At 51.1% G+C, this 13,171-nt stretch overlaps 5 protein-coding genes and 1 non-coding gene across 6 annotated transcripts; 3 read left to right on the forward strand and 3 right to left on the reverse strand.

Annotated features, from left to right (window-relative positions):
* Window positions 1-117: 117 nt before the first annotated feature.
* On the reverse strand, window positions 118-2,120 carry ORC2 (Origin recognition complex subunit 2). The gene is made up of 2 exons (XM_062887800.1): window positions 603-2,120; window positions 118-537 (listed from the first exon to the last, which is right to left on the reverse strand). The coding sequence occupies exons 1-2, from the start codon at window positions 2,072-2,074 to the stop codon at window positions 423-425; spliced, it is 1,587 nt and encodes a 528-aa protein (XP_062745940.1). The 5' UTR covers window positions 2,075-2,120; the 3' UTR covers window positions 118-422.
* An 82-nt stretch (window positions 2,121-2,202) lies between these two features.
* Window positions 2,203-3,518, forward strand: QC762_208920 (uncharacterized protein). Its single transcript, XM_062887798.1, has 3 exons — window positions 2,203-2,492; window positions 2,551-2,889; window positions 2,944-3,518. The coding sequence occupies exons 1-3, from the start codon at window positions 2,271-2,273 to the stop codon at window positions 3,025-3,027; spliced, it is 645 nt and encodes a 214-aa protein (XP_062745941.1). The 5' UTR covers window positions 2,203-2,270; the 3' UTR covers window positions 3,028-3,518.
* Window positions 3,519-4,879: 1,361 nt separating this feature from the next.
* Window positions 4,880-6,811, forward strand: QC762_208925 (uncharacterized protein; the record flags this gene model as incomplete). The annotated part of the gene is made up of 4 exons (XM_062887799.1): window positions 4,880-5,306; window positions 5,763-6,005; window positions 6,064-6,144; window positions 6,201-6,811. Exons 2-4 carry the CDS (start codon window positions 5,774-5,776, stop codon window positions 6,809-6,811), a joined length of 924 nt encoding a protein of 307 aa, XP_062745942.1. The 5' UTR covers window positions 4,880-5,306; window positions 5,763-5,773.
* A 505-nt stretch (window positions 6,812-7,316) lies between these two features.
* On the forward strand, window positions 7,317-7,408 carry QC762_0041050. Its single transcript has one exon. It is a non-coding gene; the product is annotated as a tRNA-Arg (tRNA).
* Window positions 7,409-7,532: 124 nt separating this feature from the next.
* Window positions 7,533-10,843, reverse strand: QC762_208910 (uncharacterized protein; the record flags this gene model as incomplete). The annotated part of the gene is made up of 5 exons (XM_062887797.1): window positions 7,533-8,215; window positions 8,267-8,389; window positions 8,418-8,522; window positions 8,698-9,137; window positions 9,202-10,843. 2 exons carry the CDS (start codon window positions 10,841-10,843, stop codon window positions 8,698-8,700), a joined length of 2,082 nt encoding a protein of 693 aa, XP_062745943.1. The 3' UTR covers window positions 7,533-8,215; window positions 8,267-8,389; window positions 8,418-8,522.
* A 497-nt stretch (window positions 10,844-11,340) lies between these two features.
* TRM61 (tRNA (adenine-N(1)-)-methyltransferase catalytic subunit trm61) lies at window positions 11,341-12,981 on the reverse strand (the record flags this gene model as incomplete). Its single annotated transcript, XM_062887796.1, has 1 exon — window positions 11,341-12,981. The coding sequence occupies one exon, from the start codon at window positions 12,979-12,981 to the stop codon at window positions 11,341-11,343; it is 1,641 nt and encodes a 546-aa protein (XP_062745944.1).
* Between the last annotated feature and the right edge of the window lie 190 nt (window positions 12,982-13,171).

Raw genomic sequence — 13,171 nt, forward strand, 5'->3', positions numbered from 1 at the left:
TGATCGTGATGTTTGATAGACTTGATATCGGATGGTTTTGTATCCGTACATGACTGGGATAGTTCTGGTTACGATAGCTGGTATTTGACATGTGCACATGATGAATAGTTATGAATATCCAGTTCCCTGTTTTCCATTTTTGTTCTTCTATTTGACAACTCTGCCAGACAGCCTCCCATCTGTCCCTGGACTAGCTGAACCTTTGCCCTCTCCTTTTCGCTTCCTAGGTCCAGTAGCCGCTTGTTTTTGTGTAAACTACTCATAGTGATTCTGGTTCGTCTTTCGTAACCCTCGTGGGTCTCTATACAATATCCCATGCCATGTCCAGCCTATCCACAATCCCACTCCCAAAAGAGCTATTACACTTGTACACAGCAACACCCCAAACACTACTGCAGCAACGTCCCACACCATACAAAAAATCAAGTCGTCAACTCCTCCAATATCCCCTCCAACTCCTCCTTCCGAAACGGCAAACTCAACAGCTCCGTCCCCAACGCGTCCTTGTGACTAGTAATAATCTGATGATCGTGAAACCTATTTTTTTTGTTTTCTCTTGTCAGCATATCACACCCGATTTCATCTCAGCATAAAGTACGTACTCCTTCAACAACGTCCTAAACGCCATCTCACTACTACAGATAAACTCCTCCACCGCCTTGTTATACACCATCCTATACTCCACGCTCATCTCCTCTCCTTGCCCCTGACCCTGACCATCACCCTCATCCGCACATAAAACCTCCCCAACCAGCAGTCTAAACAAGCTCTTTGCATTCTCCGGCAGCGACCTCAACACAAACGCCACTCCCTCCTTCCCCCCCACCCGTCGAGTCTTCCGACCCAAGAGTTCATGCACCGAGTCGACAACCTCCATTTCAGAGGGGGAGTACGAACAAAAAGTGGTGCAGTCATGGTAGAGAAACCGAAAGTTTGTGCTGACTGCCGAGTCCCATAGTAGGGCAAAATCAGGGGAGTCGGTTGTGCAGCAGAGGTAGACTTGTGCGTGAGAGGCAAGGGTGGAGATTATCGACTGAAAGGACCCCTTGCGGAGATGGGGGGAGGAGACAGAGTTTAGGAGGATGGTCAAGGTTGTTTTTGGGTGGGTTGTTAGATGGGAGAGGATACCCGGGAGGGTGGTTGTTGGGGAGGATACTGCTGAGGCGAGGGAGCAGAGGAGTTCTCTGATGGTGATGGAGGGGGTGTAACCGTTCACTATGACGATTTTGTTGGCTTGACCCAAGGAGCAAGGGGGGTGTGAGGAGAGGTATGTAGCGAATTTGTGGAGAATTTGACGTTTGGAGCCGTAGCCGTAGAGGCAGAGGGAGAAGGACTGGGAGAGTTCAAAGGCCCATTGGGGGAAGGAGGATACGTGGAGGGAGGCGAGGTGGGTGATGTCGGTTCTGTGGGGGTTGGCGGACGAGAGGTCGCGGGAGAGGGAGAAGTATTCGTCGTGGGTGAGGAGTTGGAGGGAGGAGAGGGTGTTGTTGGAGGTTTTGGAGAGCCCGGGTTTGTTTTGGAAGAAGTATTGCTCGTGAGGGGGGAGATCGCGGGGGGGTGTTGGGGAGCGTTTTCGGGTTCTGGTTGTGGTGGTTTTGCGTTTTCGGCCGGGGGCGAATTTGGAGGGTGTTGTTGTCGGTTCGGTTTCTCCGTTTAGATTCTCTTCTTCTCCTTCTTCGTCTTCTTCGTCTTCGCTGGATTCGTAGATTTCTCTTGCTATGTCCCCTTCTTCGGCTTCATCGTCGCTGATGGCGCCGCTTATCACACGGTCGACGAGGGCCCTGGCGCTTTTCCGTCTGGCGGATCTGTCTGCGTTATTCTTCCTGCTTGGTGTGTCTATCCCGTTGAGACCATTGAGTTTTATTGGTGTCGCTACTGTTTTCTTCAGCCTCGAGACTGAGGGCGTACTGACGGTGGCATCGTCTGTGTCAGCGGCTGCTGTGGCGGCATGACGTTGTCGTTTCGGTGGCTCAATTTCGTCTTCTTCTGGGATTTCGTAAGGATCGGTAGTTGCTGGTCGTTTTCGGGGTACCCTAGCGGCAGCTTTCTGATTTGTGGTCTTTTTTGGGGGCATTTTTTGTTGTTGGGGATATGTGATGGATGGTATTCCTTTGGTGGTAGTTTAACGGAGACGCGCCCAGGGTTCAATTGACGCGACTTTTGATGTGGCCCGAGCTCCCCCTCTGTAGCATCCCAGGGGTTCTTTGCACGGACTCTCAGTGACGTATTTGCTATAACCTCTAAGAACCGCCCTCTCGACATTTTTTAACATGAATCTCAACTTATCTGCCTCACTAAACATATTTAAACTGCTGGCGAAGCCGTCATTATGTCTTCCCCAGGCAACGGTAGCCACCTTTGCCGACCTTCCAATACCGCTCGACAAGGCGTTTGCGGGACAGAGAGAGAAGGTTGATATCAAGGCGGTGGTCTTGGACAAGGATGACTGCTTTGCTTATCCGGAGCATAATGAGGTCTACGACCAGTACAAGGTATCCCTCCTAATTGTTCAGTGCCTCACGTGTAGAAAAATGTTAAAATATTGTACAGCAACGTTTTGAGGCATTGCGAGCTGCCTACCCAGGTCGCCGTCTCCTGATTGTCTCCAACACTTCTGGAGCCCAGAGTTATGACCGTGATGGAAAGCTCGCCGCTGCCGTTGAGAAGGCTACCGGCGTTGTCGTTCTTCCACATCAGACCAAGAAGCCCGGGTGTGGCGATGAAATCATGTCCTATTTCCGCAAGCATCCCGAGACAGGAGTGACCAGCCCAAGTCAGATCGCCGTTGTCGGAGATCGTTTGTCCACAGACATTATGCTGGCCAACATGATGGGAAGTTGGGGAGTCTGGGTCGAGGACGGCGTTGTTCCTCTGTCGGAGAAGAGCGTGGTAAGTTTTTGCGCAGGGAAATGAGTTGGGAATGGGAGCTCACCGTGCTTGCAGTTCTCTAGGATGGAAAGAAGGCTAGCTCCATGGCTCATCGCCCGAGGTTACACGGCGCCTGATCCCTCAAGTCCTTTCGAGTGAACCGCACCGTCTTCCCAAATCGTCAGATCACGCTCAACTCGAAGGGTTCTGAGAATTTGCTTCAGAAAGCCACAGTTTCCAACTCACACCCAAGACACGCATTGCCTGGGAGACGTTTACCGACAATGGCCAATAACTGGAATACTTGAAGCCATTGGGTTCTCCTGAACATGCTGGGCCATGGCCCGCCAGATGGCAATAACCCGGCCCGTCGGAGGAAATGGACAAAATGCTTGCTTACCTGATGGGATAGCAATGGGCACATACATTCTACCTGTGTAACATGGTGATTGACTGCTGATTGGCTGGGCTCTGGAGGTTTATCACCGCTGAACACAGTGTCCTTGAGTCCTCTCGAGGGGGATGTTCAATGATGGGGTTGGATGAATAGGGTTTACTGGAGCTTGATCTCTTTGTACAAACATCATGTAATATTATTCAGTACCTCGATGGCTTGCTTGCTTGATAGGTCATGATATGTGATGCTTGAGCCAGTGACTCCAACCATAGTGACTTGTCACCCCCATTCCACGGTGATAATCGAGGGTTCTAGAACAGTGTATACGCCCCTGGCGAGTGTTCCCTATCATGCTAGAGGACTCGAAATAGCTGTATTATCGCCCATCGGCACAATCTTTCCAGTACGCTCTCTATTTCTTGCTGAAAGCCAGTCTGCCTTGCAAGCTCCTTTCGTTTTTCACGTTTTATATTCCGTTATAAAACCGGTAACGTCCCCACATTGCTATTTCCCATGGAGTTATTCATCTTGTAGATGGTCTCTTACATGCAAGATCACCTGGGGTCTGAATGTCTCGAGTTCCGTCCAGATTGACCTTGAAACTACCTTAGTAAACAGGGCAGTAAGATATGCTCTTTGTGATGTGACTTCACAGTCTCGAAGACTCACAGTCATGCGTCCAGAAAGGCAGGCGGCTCACAAGGGTTGTGCTGCACTCCTCGTGAACTTGCACGTGAGGAGGACTCCAGTCATCAGATACAATAGCGAGCTCTCTCTCAGCTGGAAGCATTAATGGCCTCTCCGGTGTATCGCAGAGACGGCATGCTTTTCATTCACGTGCGGGGAGTGATGTGAGTTGAAGGCCGAGTTTTTCAAGGATCCATGTTAAGACTTGGGCCACCTGACCTTGGTGGAATGACAATGTCAGTTGGCTAGACGTGTTGCCCTTTCGTATAAATATTTGAGACCGCGATGGTGGGTATCTGTCAGAAATTTAGGAAGCAGTATGAAATCATCAAGCGTCGCCGGTCTGATTAAAAGTCTAGAAAGATATCACTCATCACTTGTCTTTATGAACACTTTTCTTTGCGTCCGACCGCCTTCGAAGACAATTTATCCGCTCTGTGCTTCTTGTGTTTAGGTCAATGAAAGAGGGCGTTGGCTGCAAGTGATGGTTCACCTTTAGACATAATGAACAGTTGCTCTAAGTTGATATTCACCGGTAAAAAAACTCCCAACCTCGGTCGCACAGTCGCTGAGATAGCGTGGGAGCTTGACCGAGATCGGTGAGCAAGTTTCCATTTGCTTAGAGCACTCAAATTCCCCAGCAAGTGCTGGTAATTCGTAATCGGCAGACTTGTTTGCTCATGAGCGGGGTGCCGCCGAATCCCCCACAAAGATTGAATCGAACGAACAAAGTCACAAAGGCTCCGCGGCCGTATGATAGAGACTAAGAGTGATTAATGATGCCGGTCAAGAAGACCCCCATCCTGCTCCGGCCGCAAGGGAAAGCTTCACGTGGTCCATCCCACTCTGCAAACGCTGCTCCAGGACGGCAGAGAGCGATAGAGACCGCATTGTTGTCTTTTTCGACGTCATATCCACTCTCAAGACCAGATTGTCAGCTTCCTGCCAGATAGCAATGGCCAGAAGCGGAGATAGGGGTGGCTTACATGAAAGGCCAGCCCGTGACCCTGCTCCCAGTGACCTCTTGTCAAATTTCAGCTCTCGTCGACAATAGCAAACAGACATCGGATGACATTGGAGCTGGGTTTCATTGGTTCGAGGAGGAGCAATGCGACTTCAGATGAAGACATTCACCGCGAGGCTGTGGAGGTGGTCGGCGACTGTGAATATACCCAAGGGAACACTGTGCTGGCCATCCCCGGGTATAAATAGCTTCCTCTTCCCTCTCCCTGGCTGTTTTTCTCTTTTTAGATTAACGATCAAGACTTTGACTGCCATCCGGATTCTTAGCAGCTACAAAGTCACCGCCAGCTTGAAAAGCGTCCATCCAGCAACCAATTCTCTTTTGGTACCTGTAAGTGAAGACTTTCAAGCCCTACCCTCACTCTTATACCCCTCAAAGGCTTTCTGGGGGCCCACCAGCTACGTCGTACACGTCCCCAATCACGTCTTTGACCCATGATTCTACTCTTTGAACACCTCACCTTCAATTGCCCCCCAAAGACCTATCATTAGCCCTTCACACCCCTCCTAGCCCTCAAAACACCCATCACACCACCAATGGACGCCTGGACGAAATCTCTGGACGCCTTGGATTATCTTCCGGTCGCCTCAAGTTATCTTTTTGACGCCTCGAATTATATCTATCACGCCTATCATTAGATTTTGGACGCCTATAACACCCATTCAAATGCCTATTCACCACGGTTCAAGGCATCCAGATTTCGAAACAACACCCTTCCACACTCTTCACAGGCCTCTTCACCCCCATCTTACACCTCAAGTATGCATACAACTGACATCCCCACAGATCACATCACCATGCCCCCACCCAGCACCGTAGGCAAAGGCGGCAAAGCCTGGATCCGAGAAGAGGAGTTCCTCTTCTGGAAGAAACTCGTCCCGTTCACCAAGAAGCGCTGTGGTGATGATATCGAGAATAACGAGGAGCATGAGTGGAATTGGGTTGCCTCCGAGATGAGGAAGAGGATGAGGGAGAAGTACCTGAAGGAAGGGGAGCCTGACCGTAGGAATTACACAGGACTCGCAATGTGTAAGTCTTTTTAGGTTGAAGCATATTGGTTATGGGGAGTGGGGCTGACGTGAGACAGTCGAGCATTACTGGCAGAGCGCCTGTCATAGACGCCCGACTGTTGCTGCTGGCCGGTTTCCCAACCGGTATTGCAATTTGGGTGTGTCTTCAATAGTTCACCCCCCTCAGAAGATCAGTAGCTAACTCCCATCCTAGAAGCCAACGAAGAGCAAGTCCGGGAGCGCGACGAACGCCTCGTCGCCATCCGCAAGAAGCGCCGTGATGCCCGCAAGGCAGCGCGCAAGGCAGCCCGTGAAGCTCGCGAAGCCCGCGAGGCTGAAGAAGCCGCCGACGGCAGTCCCATCAGGGAGAGCATCGAGTCGGACAACAACGACGCTGACATGAGCGATGACACCGATGAAACCTCCGACAATGACGAGGAAGAAACCCCCGAGTTTGACGAAGCAGAAGCCATCCGTAAGATGGAGGAGTCCACCAAGATCAAGCAAGAGAGCGGCTCCGAGTACGAGTCTGACGAGGAGGACACCGAGTCTGAGCCCGACGCCAAACCCCGTCGTCGCAAGGGGGGTAAAAACAACAGGCGCGCTAGTATCAAGAAGGAGAACCGGCGTTCAGGGTCGCCGGAGGTGACGCCTTTTGCAAATAATGGGACTATGGCTGCTAAGAGGAGGGAGAGGTTGCGTGCTGGGGAGGAGATAAGGAGGAGGAATAGGGAGATGTATGCGATGTTGGGGAGGGGGGAGGGGAATGGGGGTTGTTATGGGGGACAGGGGCAGGGGCAGGGGCAGGGGCAGATGAGAGGTTGATTTTAGGGGGTTAGGATGGGGTGATTCAGGGGTGATGGGAGAGGGTTTATTGAGGGAGTGTTGGCGAAGCGGGACAGGTGGTTTTAATTGGGTCAGGGAGCCATAATAGGGAGAGCAAGGGAAAGGTATGGTAATGGCATTGGAAGAAGCGCATGGAAAGTCATGGTCATGGGAACTAAAGAGGTGGATTGATGAGTTACGGGATGGCGAAGTTCGTGGACGATTTAACAACAACTTGGCTTGATACCTTAGCCACTAGGTTCTATATACTTTATGCCAATCCTGATTTCTATTCCTGAGTTTCTTCTCGCCGCTTTGCATTTCATGGGGAAAAAAAAAGAAATGTCTGTTGTTTCCAACCAATTGAGCTGTCTAACTACAATGAAAGAAGAAAAAAAGAATAAACCTGAGGACGGATGTGAACAAACAAAAAAATCGGCATTACGAATAACACACCAGTATAATTCCAACTTCCCTTGCCAAAATTCAACAATTACCTCTAATAGGTCCGCTGGCGTAATGGCAGCGCGTCTGACTACGATTCCTTCCCAGGATCAAGTAATCAGGAGGTTCCAGGTTCGACCCCTGGGCGGATCGGTTTCTTTTGCCTAACCTTTTCTGTATACCCTCAGACTCACGCCTTCTTTTTCGCTTTTCTCATTCCCAAAAATGACGTGAGTATCTGTTGAGTCTGGTACGAAAGCTAAGAACAATGTTGTTGAGGAAATTTTTCGGTAGCTTCGATGTTGAGCTTTAGCCCGCGTTGGTGGGGCAACCGAGCTCATCAAAAAGGGGGTTCTCACCAAGATTCAAGCTTCACGATCATCTCGATTGTGCGTCAGCCATCGTGTGTTTAGCGGCCTTGAGTGGCTGACATGTGGTATGTTCCCGAGGATAAGAAGATGAAGCCATTCCACGGTCTGGTACAGCCATGTGGAGGGGGTGGCGGGTGGTGGGAGATGAACTGAACCGATGACGAGTGGCTTGACATTTCGGTCCCCTGTGTTCTTCCGGCTGTGCGCTCCGAGTCTCTCTATATTCCAGTAGCTTGCGTACCTTCAGCCCAAGGGGTTCGTTCGTTGTGGAGAGAGGCGTACCTTTGTGCGGTTTGTGGCGGGACAACAAGATAGCACCTTCAAGGTGGTGCTGGTAATTTCTCCTTTTTTTCTGTAGTTCTTATTTCGTGTAGAAAGAAGTGAAGATTCCGCTTACGTGCATTTGTGTATCGCACCAAGACCCATGATTTGCCTCAAACAAAAACTTCAAACCCTTTTTGCGCCTTGCACTTTTAGGGCACCGAGATATATGGTACCTCTCAACCAAAAACCCCAGAACCTTTTTGCCCCCTTTTGCTCCATCTTCAATGAAGAGTGAAAACATCGCGTATCACGGAAAATAAGTACACTGCTTACGATGAGTAGGAGACCACAGGGATTTCACGTAAGTGGAACTCACATGTAGCAATAATATAGTGTTTCTGTCTTTTGGCAGTGGCCGGCCACTCTTCCATTTATCTTGCGTCGGCTTTGGCTTTTTTTGTGTTTTTTCTTTTCTTTTTTTTTCTTTTTTTTTCTTTTTCTTTACTTTGTTTTCTTTTTTTTCTTGTTTTTCTTTTTTCTTCTTTTTTTCTTTACACTTCTTCCTGTAGTAATACAGTCAATCTGAATGGTAGTTTTATGGCCTCTGTGGACCATCGTGGTACCTAAAACTACTGACAACTTCAGCAAAGGGACAACACTGGGGGGAAGTCATAAAAAGATCAAGGTTTGACAAACAAGGGCAGAAAGGCGAATCGGTGCTTTGACGTAACTTGAAGGGTTCGGAAAGGGGGGATGAGATCGACATGGAAGCGACGCGGATGAAGCATAGGCATTGCCCACACTTACTCAAACTCCAGCACCAGGCACCCATGACGTAGACTTCAGCTTCCTATCACCTTTGAATTCGATCAGGCGCCATCTATCCCAGAAGACATATCCCCAGTCACGGGGGCTAGGCTTCCACACATCACCCCCGTAGGCATTGAGGTACTTCCCGTTGCACACCAGGACCCAACCATAGGGAGGCTCGCTCTCTGACTCACCAACATAAGGGAGAGAATCTCCCCTATCCTGGGCGAGGTCGTGCTCGGTGATGCCACTACGACGTCTCAATCGCTGAGGACCTTGGCCGAGGACGTTTTCCATGAATCCATACCCCGGAGTCCACTGATTGCCTGGTTGTATCGTGATCATGCTATAAAAGTTAACGTCTCTCAGAGCCGAGTCAAATCCTCGTAGGCCCCAGGAAGCAGCACCGCCAGCCAAGGCGAATTCATTTGTGACGGCTGCTCGGGAGTCAGCGAAACACAAAACAGGGAGGAAATTGCTCAGATATGACTCGAAGCGCACCATGAAACAAGTTCTTCTCCATCATCCGAAGGCGAGTCGTCATCTCGTCATGGACCAAGGTGTACACGGAGAAGATCTCTTCGACCTCCCACGGCCGGAAGAGACAGAAGAAATGCTTAAGCACCTCTTCCTCCTTGTAGTTGAGCTGCAAGTGGCGTGACTCGCCGCCAAATAAGCAGCTGTAGAGCTCAAAACGGTAGAGTGCCCTCAAAAGACGGGTGTTCTCCGTGGGCGACAGATGGGTAAAGATGGGCGGCCGCTGGGGGTCAAACCTGCAAAGAAAGAGGCGTGCAAAATGCACAGTCAGTGGACGAGCATAAGTGTGCCAAAACAAGAACATTCCGAGAACAGCATCTTCGCTGTAGCCGTCAATGGGCTCCCCGATTGTGGATCCATCACGGTCGCGTAAATTCTTGTAGTTATTCAACTGCTCTTGAACTTTGTCTCTATCGATAGACTTGTCAACTCGTAGTGTAGAAGCTTTCTGAAGAGCCAGGGCATCGGTCATGACGCCAGTGTCCAGCGACATCTTGAGATGCCCAGCAAGCAGAGACTTCTTGTTCTCGAGATACATTCGAAGAAAGACGGGTGATGCTTGCACGAGAGACATGAGGTCGGCAAAGTCGGGAATGCAGCGGAGGATATTATCTCGAAGCTCGTACGGCAGGGCCTCGAGTGATCCGAGCGTTGAAGTTGCCCTGGGCTTGATGAGAAACTCGTTATCAGAGATCTGGAATGACTGAGCCGTGGATTCGAATCCAAAGAGATTGGTCACGATGTAGTCCAAGCAGCGGAGGATTTTCTCTGGAAGCTCGTACGGCAGGGTCTCGAGTGATCGGAGCCTGGAAGCTGGCCAAGACTTCATTCGAAACTCGATAGAGATCTGGAGTGACTGAGCCATGAATTTGAATCCAGAGAGCTTGGCCCCGATGTAGTCCAAGAAGCGCTCCCAGTAGTTGTTGACGAATGACTTGACTTCGTGCCAGAGGACTTCCCAACGCCAGGTCTCTGAGCCTGTGGCAGATGGCATTCTAGGCTTGGTGTGCAAGATCTTTGACAAGGCAATGCCGCGTGCCAACCCGGAGAGATTGATGTTCGTGTGGCTCAAACTTTGGCAGGCATCGCAGACATAATGGCTAAACATTTGGAGCAGGCTGCGTTTGGATGCTGGGGGCACGCTTGAGGGAGATGCTGCCCTAGATCGCGGCCGAGGCTTCTTGGACAGCTTGTCGACTGATACAGGTTTCCATGTCGGTCGAGGTTGGCTGGTTGTCCCTGCTTCGTCCCAGATGGTCCAGCCCTCTGTCTTGATCGACAACCAGGATAGACCAGTAGCTGTCTTATCGGCGATGTTAGCAACTGAAAGGCCACGCATTTCAAATTTCAGACAAGAAAGCCAGGAGGTGAGACCCAAGATCCAAACCAAAAAAGGAGATGTGAAGAGGTGAGTACGAGTAAGTAATCTGAGTGAAAAAGATTTTTGCAGGCAGTCAGCTAGCTGACTCGTGAAGGCCGTTGAGACTACGGCCATATAGTGAGTTGATGGCCGATTGATACGAGGGAGCACGAGGAACCGTTTGCTCCTGTTGTTCAATGCCCGGTGGATGAACCAAGCAATCCAAATGCTTATCTTCTTGAGCATGTTATCAAGTGTGTGATAACATCATTAGCCTGTCGACCGTGCCTTTTCCGTGATGATGGCAACCGAGAGATATGGAACTCTATCCGGCCGGGCCGTTGACTGAGATATGTGGGGTTAAAAGGCATCTTGATGTCATGGATGGCGTAAATGGCTTGCTGTCAAGTTGAGAACGAGGTCTGACAGCAGAGAGGCGATTGGCGTGTTGTTGAGCCAGGCGATGGGATCGGTCCGGGCACCATGGCACGTGATGGCGCTGATGAGGAAAGAAGCCAACATGCCCAGCAGAAGGCACCTCGGTAGCCGCTAAGAAATGGATCCCGTCGACGCTTGATGACTTTCCTGGGGTAAATGGGGAACAGCAGCATCTCGATTTCTTGGAGTAGTAGTGCCACAGTTGTCAAATCACATGGCAGATCGCATGGCCTCATCGTGGTCCTTCTTGTTACCGCTACCAAACCATCGAATTCTATTCCGGGTATACTTGCAAACATACACTACTATGGCACCACTACGCCAACCTCTTCCTCAGCTGTCACAGCCAACTCCGCAGCTCTCTCCATCCGTCTTGCCTTTCTGTTGCCAGTCGCCTTCTGCAGCTGCTCCCTCCTCTCCTGCTTCCTCGCCGCCTTATCAACAAGACCAATAACCTTTTGTTCTCCAATCACGGGATGCCTGGCCGCCGCCGCCGCCGCCTCGTTCTCTTCGGTCCATTCGATCGGCAACGTGGCAAACACCAGATACGAGGTGTGTGTCTTGATCTCAGGCTCGCCGCGGGTGATCAGCCGGCCTTCCATCCACATGGGCACCCCTGACGGCAGCGCCTCAAAACTCTCTGGGGAGTCAGGTTTGTGGTCAATCTTGACTTTCTTCTCGCCGCCGCGCTTCCTTCCGCCTTTCTGTTCCTTCTTCTCACGCCGCTTGATCAGTCCGTCATCCTCGTCGCCGTCCACCTCGTCATCCGACTCTTTCGACCTGGCGGCATGCTCCCGGAACCGAGCTTCAATCTCAGTCAGCCGAGAGAGAGCCTCATCGACATCACGAGCCGAATTGTTGACACCGCGGTCCATGGAGAGGTTCAGACCGACACGTTCACGGGAAGTGTGGTACTTTCTGTTGGCAATCTCAACCATGTCGATATCGACCCAACCCAAGCGCCGCATTGCCGAAACTGTCTTGGTGACCTGCTCGATACATGGTGAAAAGGTGCAGATGTGGGCGCTCTTCTTTGGGTTAAGTGGTGAAACCCACTCTTTGTCTTCTGGGTTCTTGGGGTTCCGCCTGGAGAGGTGATGTAGTGCCTCCCAAGGAGCTGGGAGATCGAGAAAGATGGCCTCGGCCTCGGGACTCTTGCCATCAATCAAGAAGCCGCCGTTGTAGACATCCCGATGTGTCAAGTGGACCAAGCTGTTGAGGTTGTGTTCCTTCAGCTCCTGATTCATCTTGTGGAAGCGTTGCTCATGGAACTCAAAGCTGTAGACTTTGCCCTTGCGCTCTCCTTCACTTGGATATCCATTGTAGACGGCTCGTACAGAGGCGTGGCTGAAGCTGCCGCTGCCAGCACCAGCCTCAATCAACACAGAGCCAGGTCTGGCACGTATTCTGTGTAAAACATAGCTGTAATCTGGCGTATAGACAACCTGCGTTCGGTGCGGCAAGCTGCTCGTCCATACTTCGGGGGTTGGGGGGAGGATGTGGATGAAGCCGCTGACGTCGGCGACAATCTTTTTGGCGACAGCGGCGGAGTCGTCATTGACTTCGGCAGGCGTACTTTCTTGCTCGGTTTTCTCCTCGGCAACAGTGGCCGAATCCTCCTTTCCGTCATCATCGCTCTTATTACGCTTCCTCTTATTGTTGCGACCTCGGGAGCCAGTGTCGACTTTCGATGCGCGAATCTGTGAGCCCCATGGCACGCCAATCATGGTCGAGTGAGGAAAGGAGCCATAGCGGGTGTTGACGACAGCGCCCTCGGCGTACCCATCGTGTTTCCCGGAGGGGGCTTTGAGGTAGACTGGTTGGAGGTTGTCGCGGGAGAGCTGGAGAATGGCCAGTGACTCGACCTGGGTGGTTTTGCCTGGCTCCAAGAAAGGCGAGATCTTGGGCGTCTGGCTGCGCGTTTTGGGTGCCATTGTGTCGTCCATAGCGACTGATGGGCAACGTTTTCGCGGGCTGGAAGATGTTGAGGTGATGAAATTGATTCGCAGCTGCGGAAAGGTTTCAGGGACAACAGCTGGTGAAAATTCAGTGGGGTGTGGGGCGCGGGGCGGAATTGGAGCGTAAATTACACTTGTCGAGACATCTCTAGAGCATACACTATTGATGAATGACAGG

Source organism: Podospora pseudocomata (genome assembly GCF_035222375.1).
Source record: "Podospora pseudocomata strain CBS 415.72m chromosome 2 map unlocalized CBS415.72m_2.2, whole genome shotgun sequence".
In the NCBI taxonomy this organism is placed as follows: domain Eukaryota; kingdom Fungi; phylum Ascomycota; class Sordariomycetes; order Sordariales; family Podosporaceae; genus Podospora; species Podospora pseudocomata.

Bases quoted from the DNA above. Each gene is read 5' to 3' on its own strand.
- ORC2 (XM_062887800.1), bottom strand. From the start codon at position 2,074: ATGCCCCCAAAAAAGACCACAAATCAGAAAGCTGCCGCTAGGGTACCC. The intron at 538-602 runs GTACGTACTTTA...CAAAAAAAATAG, and splicing joins TTTAGGACGTTGTTGAAGGA to GTTTCACGATCATCAGATTA.
- QC762_208920 (XM_062887798.1), top strand. From the start codon at position 2,271: ATGAATCTCAACTTATCTGCCTCACTAAACATATTTAAACTGCTGGCG. The intron at 2,493-2,550 runs GTATCCCTCCTA...AATATTGTACAG, and splicing joins AGGTCTACGACCAGTACAAG to CAACGTTTTGAGGCATTGCG. The intron at 2,890-2,943 runs GTAAGTTTTTGC...CCGTGCTTGCAG, and splicing joins CTCTGTCGGAGAAGAGCGTG to TTCTCTAGGATGGAAAGAAG.